A 7,112-nucleotide genomic window follows, 5' to 3' on the forward strand; every position below is an offset into this window, starting at 1 on the left:
CAGAGGATGGTTACATCTAAGTTTGAAGCTAACAGTGTTATCAGCCTCTGAGAAGCATAAGAATTGATGTCCAAAGATCCCACACTAAATGGTCTGAGTTCCCAGTAGTCATCAAGAAGCTACAAATACTCAAAATATAGCTCACTCAACAGAAAAATAACAAACAAACAAACACTGAGAGGAGAAACATTACTGAGAAAGCCCAGACATCCGGCACATTACCAGAATTTATGTTATTGTTACTTAACAACCTTCAGGTGGCTGAAGGGAAATCTGGGCAGAAAAGCAAAGGAAATCTGGGAACTGTACATCCTTGAGAAGAAGAGGTTTAGAAAGCAGTGTATGGAACTGCGGAGGACAGGCAGATGCAGCACCTCACAGCCTTGATGCACTATTTAGGAGGCAGAGGCAGGACCATCCGAGTTCAAGGTAAGTCTGCACTACAGAAAGAGGCTGAGCCCAAATTCTGCAAGGAGATGCCAGGTAAGACAAGCACCCAGGTGTGAGGATGGGACCCAGGTCTGTCTCAGCTGTCAGGACAGACTGTAAGGTTCTTAAGAGGACAAAAGAAGAGGAGCAAACAAAAAAATCAGTACACAGAAGGAAATGATACAGATGAAAGCAGAAATAAAGATTCAAAAGATAATAAAAATAAAAATCATTAGAAGGCAGAGGTTGGTGGATCTTTGTGAATATATATATAAAGGGTCACTGAATGCCACCCTGGATACCCTGGACTAAGCTGGCTTTGAATATTATTGATATATATATATATATCTCAAATGTCAAGGGAGACAGCTTAGTGGTTAAAAGCACTGGCTTCTCTTCCAGAGGATCCAGCCTCAATTATCGAAACCTACATGGTGGCTCACAACCATCTGTAACTCCAGTTCTGGGGGATCGGATGCCCTCTTCTGCCCCCAAGTGCACTGCACACACGTGCACAGAAGATATATATATATATGTGTGTGTGTGTATATATATATATATATATATATGTATATATATATACACATGTAGGAAAGAACATCCACACACATGAAATAAAATCACTTTTTTAATTTAAAAGATCAACTCATTGAAGTCAAAAGTGAAAATAGGGACATCAGTATAATTTGACATAAATAAAAAAGATCCAATAAACCGGGTGTGGTAGTGCTTGCTTTTAATCCCAGACTGGGGAGGCAGGGGGAGGTGGATCTCTGAGTTCAAAGCCAGCCTGCTCTATAGAGCAAGTTCTAGGATAGCCAGGGCTACACAGAGAAACCTGTCTCAAAACAAAAAACAAACAACAAAGCAAAAAACAAACAAACAAAAAGAGTGTGCTATGTATGACTCTGTTCCAACCTAGGTGAAATGGATAAATTCCAAAATCACAAAATCTACCAAAATCAGCTAGAGAAGAAACGCACCTCCGAGTGGATTCACACCACGTGAGAACACGGAATAAGGAATAACAATTGCCAAATACCCAAACTAAGAAAATACCAGGTCCAATGGCTTCAGTGTGAATTCTCTTCAACATCACAACAATTTTAACATCCATTGTTCTCAAAGTTTCCAAAAGTCTGAAGAGCTGGTATTCCCTAACACAGTGTCTGAGGTCAGCGTTACCTGATCCTGAGGCTGGAAAACGAGCCTACAGGAAAACAGCAGACCAACCCCCATTCCTTATACATGAAAACACAAAAGCCCTCCACAAAATATTTTTAAAAAAACAAACTCAGCAGCACAGTGAAGTATTATATACTACGACCAAGTGGGGTCTGCTCTCAGGTTAAAACAAGGCCACATTAACATGAAGGGGAAACCCATACGATCTTACCACATCATAAAAAAAAAAAATGAATCCAGTGCCCTTTCAGGAGGAGAAAATAATAGCCCATTAACTGAAAATGGCAAGAAACATCCCAACATAATAAAGGACTGACTATGAGAATCCTACCTTGTCCGTCAATAAGGAAAGACTGAGCTTTCTTCAGATCAGGAACATACAAGATGCTCACTTCAACCCAACAGTGCAAGCTATAGTGGAGAGAGGGAGGGAGGGAGGGAGGGAGGGAGGGAGGGAGGGAGGGAGGGAGGGAGAGAGAGAGAGAGAGAGAGAGAGAGAGAGAGAGAGAGAGAGAGAGAGAGAGAACTATTAGCAATTAATAATTCCAGCACTCAGAGGCAGAGGCAGGTAGATCTCTGTGAGTTCAAGGTCAACCTGGTCTATGAATCCCAGAACAGCCAAGGCTACATGTGACATTGTGTCTCAAAAAAGTAACAACAATAACAACAACAACAAAATTCCAAAAGGAAATAAAGAACACAATTATATTTATAACAGCACCAAACAGAATACTTACAGACAAATTTAATCCAGTAGGTATAAGACTTATACTGTGAAAAATACAAAACATTCTAATTAAAGGAGGCCTAAATGAATAAAAAGCTATCCCTTATTCTTGGATTGAATTCTAATTTTACAAAGACAGTGATAACAACGTAAGTGGTCCTCAGATTCAGTACAATATCTATTAGAATCCCTAGGGAGGGATGGAAAGGGGACAGTTGTGTAATTATATTATAATCCCAAAAGCTAAAAGAAATAATAATAAATAAAACATAAGGGAGGGGCAGAAAGATGGCTCAGCACTTATGGAAGGGTGTTGCTCTTGCAGAGGACCTGAGTTCAGTTCCCTGCACCCTCACCTACCACTTCCACTTACAGCCACACAAAAATACACATTGTTTTAAAAAGCAGAGGAAAGTTTCATGGGCTTGGATCTGTTAATGATCGGTTCAGTGTGATGTCGTGGTAGTAACATCACAGCTAGTAGAGGAAGAGGGGGAGTTGGGTTTCACAAAACTTTTAAATTTTGTGCGCTACTATCAGGAAGCCTATAGACTGAGAGGATGCATTTGTATATCATATGTCTAAAATAAGGCCTATTGTCAGGGATCTATAAAGAACTCCTAGTCATTAGCTAGATTATTACTTGCCGAAAGGAGAGGAGATGTGTGGGGCCTGAAGGGCAGGGAGGAAGCAATCATGCTTTGGGGACAGTGGCTGGAAGGACCAGGGAGAGATGAGGAGCTGAACAGCTAGGAGCTGACCGTATGCTCACACTAATGCCATCTGATCCAACTCACAGGAAAAGGAGGGGGAGCGAGGGAAGCGAAAGTCTCAGACTGCATAAATAGGCAGCAAGCCAGTCGCAGCCCACACACACAGACCCCAACTTGCAGCTGTCCATCTCACCTACAGCTCTGGTCTCATCCTCAACTCAACCACAATCATGGCTCAGATGATGACTCTGAGCCTCCTTAGCCTGGTCCTGGCTCTCTGCATCCCCTGGACCCAAGGTACCAAGGAGGGAGAGGCTTTGGCTGGGGAAGGGGGCCATAGAGACACCTTATAAGCCGCAGCTGGGTCTGTGCACCTACCTTGCAGGCAGTGATGGAGGGGGACAGGACTGCTGCCTTAAGTACAGCCAGAAGAAAATTCCCTACAGTATTGTCCGAGGCTATAGGAAGCAAGAACCAAGTTTAGGCTGTCCCATCCCGGCAATCCTGTGAGTGCGCTGATCGGGTGGGTACAGGCTGGTGGTTGGGTTGGGGAGGTGTGATGGGCCAGACTAAGAAAGCTTGCTGCCCTCCAACCCTCAGGTTCTTACCCCGGAAGCACTCTAAGCCTGAGCTATGTGCAAACCCTGAGGAAGGCTGGGTGCAGAACCTGATGCGCCGCCTGGACCAGCCTCCAGCCCCAGGGAAACAAAGCCCCGGCTGCAGGAAGAACCGGGGAACCTCTAAGTCTGGAAAGAAAGGAAAGGGCTCCAAGGGCTGCAAGAGGTGAGGCTGCTGAAGGGATGGAAGGGGAACAAAGAGGAGCCTCCCTCCACCTGCCTCTCACACTTCTTTTCTGCCCTGCCAGAACTGAACAGACACAGCCCTCAAGAGGATAGCCCAGTAGCCCGCCTGGAGCCCAGGAGATCCCCCACGAACTTCAAGCTGGGTGGTTCACGGTCCAACTCACAGGCAAAGAGGGAGCTAGAAAACAGACTCAGGAGCCCAAAGCAGCCACCTCATGCTGGCCTCCGTCCACACCCTTGCCCTGCTTCAACCATTACATCTGCACGGCCATCCCTTTCTTACCTGGCGGAGCTGCCTTCCCTGGGGTAGACCTAGAGAGTCAGAAGAAAGAGTGTCTCCCAGGGAATGAGGAAGGAGACAGCAGGACTGTCCCCTCTAGGAGGTCACTCAGGTCCCAAGACCTGAACCTGCTCTCCATGGCGCCCTCCCCTTGTCCTTGCACCTATGATTTATACCTAACTGAATAAAAAAGTGATCCAGCCTCAGCCCGAATTCCTCAGTTCCTGGTTGTATGTGTGTGTGTGTGTGCGTGTGTGTGTGTGTGTGTGTGTGTTTATGAGTGTATGTGTGCATGTGTGTATGTGCATGTTTGTGTCTGTGTCTGTGTTTATGAGTGTATGTGTGCATGTGTGTATGTGCATGTTTGTGTCTGTGTGTGTGTGTTTATGAGTGTATGTGTGCATGTGTGCATGTTTGTGTCTGTGTCTGTGTTTATGAGTGTAGGTGTGCATGTGTGTATGTGCATGTTTGTGTATGTGTGCGTGTGTATATGTGTATGTATGCGTGTTTGTGTGCATGTGTGTATGTGTTTATGTTTGTGTGCATGTGTGTGTATACGTGTGTGCATGTGTGTGTGTGCATGTGTGTGTGTGTGTGTGCACTCGTGTGTGTTCATTTGTGTGTATGTGTATTGTGTGCATGTGGGTTCTATATTCACACTTGTGGGGGACATGACAAGGCCAGAGGAGGACATCAGGTGTCTTCCCCTATAGCTCCACTTCCCTCCTTTGAAACACAGCTGGATAAGCCAGGTAACCTGCTAGGGTCCACCCATTGCCACTGTGCAATCCTAGGGTTACAGGAACATGCAGCCAGGCTTGGCTTTTACATGGGTGTTTGGGGGTTCAAACCCGGGTTCTTGTGATTTCACAGCAAGTGCTCGCATCCCTAATCATCCCCTCAACCCTCTCTTCTAGTTTCTTGAAGCCAAGGACCAAGTCTCTCAGGACAGGTCTTTGAAAGTTCAAGATTCACACATAAATCCATCTTTCCTTCAAGAGGGCTCCAGCCAAGCTCCCCTCTACCTCTTCTTAGAGAGGAGACCCGCCTATCCCCAGGCAGGAGTAAAGAAAACCACTGAGGAACCATGTCTATGTGGGAAAGCAGGGGACAGATCCTGGAGGATGGACGAGAAAGGCAGGGACCTAGGGAATCAGCAGTGGCTGTAGCAGTTTGCACAGAGCCCAAGCTGGCCGCAGCATTTACCACTTACAAAATCACCAAGGCATCTGCACGTGCCCCTCCCTCCTCCTGGGCTGGTGAAGACAAGTGACCCTAGTCTTTGGTCAATCGGGGGTGGTCTTAACCTACACACTGAGATGTGCACAGCACATTAGAAGATGCTGTACATTATAAAGTGTCTCTTTAATTACTGTGGTTCCTCCTCCAAGCCGCTATACCAGAATGCTAGCAAAAAAACCTTGCCATCAGATTCTCACTCATAAGGGAATCCCTCTCTCAAAGGCTGTGCAGAGTTCTGAGAACACTGGACCCCAGGTGAGACCTTCTACCTGCCCATGTTGACCCCCACAGCCATGCTATCTTGGGATGCAGCCAAAAAAAAAAAAAACTCTGACCCCTGGGATCCCCACAGGTTGTGTCTCTTCAGATGCAAGCCAAATTTGAGATGTGGGAATTCTGACACTAGAGCCACTGAACTTTGACCTGAGTGCCTCCCCACACCCTTGGAGCCATCTGCCTGTCACTTCCCTCGATGCCAGGCATTAGAGGCCAGTGTCCACAGCTGGATCTGCAGGACAGTCACCTCCACAGACTGGAGAAGCCCCTCCCTCCATCTCCTGGCCCTCCAGGTCACTCTCCCTCTTCCCCATTGTTACTTTAGAGTCAGACATTTACAAAAGGCAAGGGGGTCTTTCATATCTAGAACCCTTTATTCCCAGCCCTGCCCAAACTCAAGTCTGCTCTAAAATGAGAGGAAAATCAGGCAGAAGCAACGCCTAGCCAGGCCTGCTGGTCCAGGACTGAGTTCCAGCTACTTGGGAGACTGAGACAGGAGGATGACAGAGTAACAGCCTGCCTGGCTGCAAGAGAAGTTCAGGGTTAGCCTAAGAAACACTGCCCAACTTTTAAAAAAAAATTATTTTAGGTAAAAAATGTGGCTGAGGATAAAGCTGAGTTGTAGAATGTGTGTTTAGAATGTGAGAGGCCCCAGACTTAATAACCAGTAGCAAAGGAGAAAAGTTCACTAAACGTCTCACTGTGGCTATGTGACTGGCGCTGGCCTCAAGCCCTGCTCTCAGTTAACATGCAATCCTTTTCTCTTTTTCTTTTTTTCTTCAGTGAATGAGGGACCACTTGTCCATTTCTTTAACAATTTTATCCGGTTCTTCCTTATACTCATAAAATATTTCTTCAATCACACAAACATATTCATGGCTTTAAAAAGAATGTTTAATGGTTTTTTCTTTCTTGCAAGAAAGTGCCAGAATCTTGTTCTAAGCAGCAGCATCCCCCACCCTGACCTTTAACCCCTAAGATATTTCTTCTGAGCTCTGCTGCAGATGTGCAAATCCCTGTAACTACTGAGCGTGCTGAGTGCCATCAATAGACCTCTTGCTATAAAAAGTGAGGATTTAGCTCTCTCACCACTTCCCCTGCTACGCCGCCTTCTGCTTGCAATGCCCACAGTCCCTGTATCACACCATGCTCCATTTATATTACCAGAATTGTGCAGACGTCCGTTCACTGAGGAACACAGAGTGATGTGCGCACACTTCTTACCCCTCCTCTGTCGCTCAGTTTTCCCCTTTTCTTGACTTCTCTTTAAGCTCTTTTGGGGATTGAACTAGGACCTCAGACATGCTCGCCAAGGGCTCTAGTGAAATACTTTCATGCCCCACTTCTGGCTTTTTGTTTTTCTTTTACTTAAGATTTAAATTTGGAGGCTGGAGAGATGGCTTAGAGGTTAAGAGGACTGACTGTTCTTCCAGAGGTCCTGAGTTCAATTCCCAACA

The 7,112-nt window shown here is 45.9% G+C and overlaps 1 protein-coding gene across 1 annotated transcript; it reads left to right on the forward strand.

Moving 5' to 3' along the window:
- The first annotated feature begins 3,212 nt into the window (after positions 1–3,212).
- Ccl21d (chemokine (C-C motif) ligand 21D) lies at positions 3,213–4,343 on the forward strand. The gene is made up of 4 exons (NM_001270360.1): positions 3,213–3,351; positions 3,440–3,560; positions 3,655–3,837; positions 3,920–4,343. Exons 1-4 carry the CDS (start codon positions 3,285–3,287, stop codon positions 3,948–3,950), a joined length of 402 nt encoding a protein of 133 aa, NP_001257289.1. The 5' UTR covers positions 3,213–3,284; the 3' UTR covers positions 3,951–4,343.
- The last annotated feature ends 2,769 nt before the right edge of the window (positions 4,344–7,112 follow it).

The sequence above is a fragment of the Mus musculus genome, chromosome 4, assembly GCF_000001635.26.
Source record: "Mus musculus strain C57BL/6J chromosome 4, GRCm38.p6 C57BL/6J".
In the NCBI taxonomy this organism is placed as follows: Eukaryota; Metazoa; Chordata; class Mammalia; order Rodentia; family Muridae; genus Mus; species Mus musculus.

Bases quoted from the DNA above. Each gene is read 5' to 3' on its own strand.
- Ccl21d (NM_001270360.1), top strand. From the start codon at position 3,285: ATGGCTCAGATGATGACTCTGAGCCTCCTTAGCCTGGTCCTGGCTCTC. The intron at 3,352-3,439 runs GTACCAAGGAGG...CCTACCTTGCAG, and splicing joins CTGCATCCCCTGGACCCAAG to GCAGTGATGGAGGGGGACAG. The intron at 3,561-3,654 runs GTGAGTGCGCTG...TCCAACCCTCAG, and splicing joins TGTCCCATCCCGGCAATCCT to GTTCTTACCCCGGAAGCACT.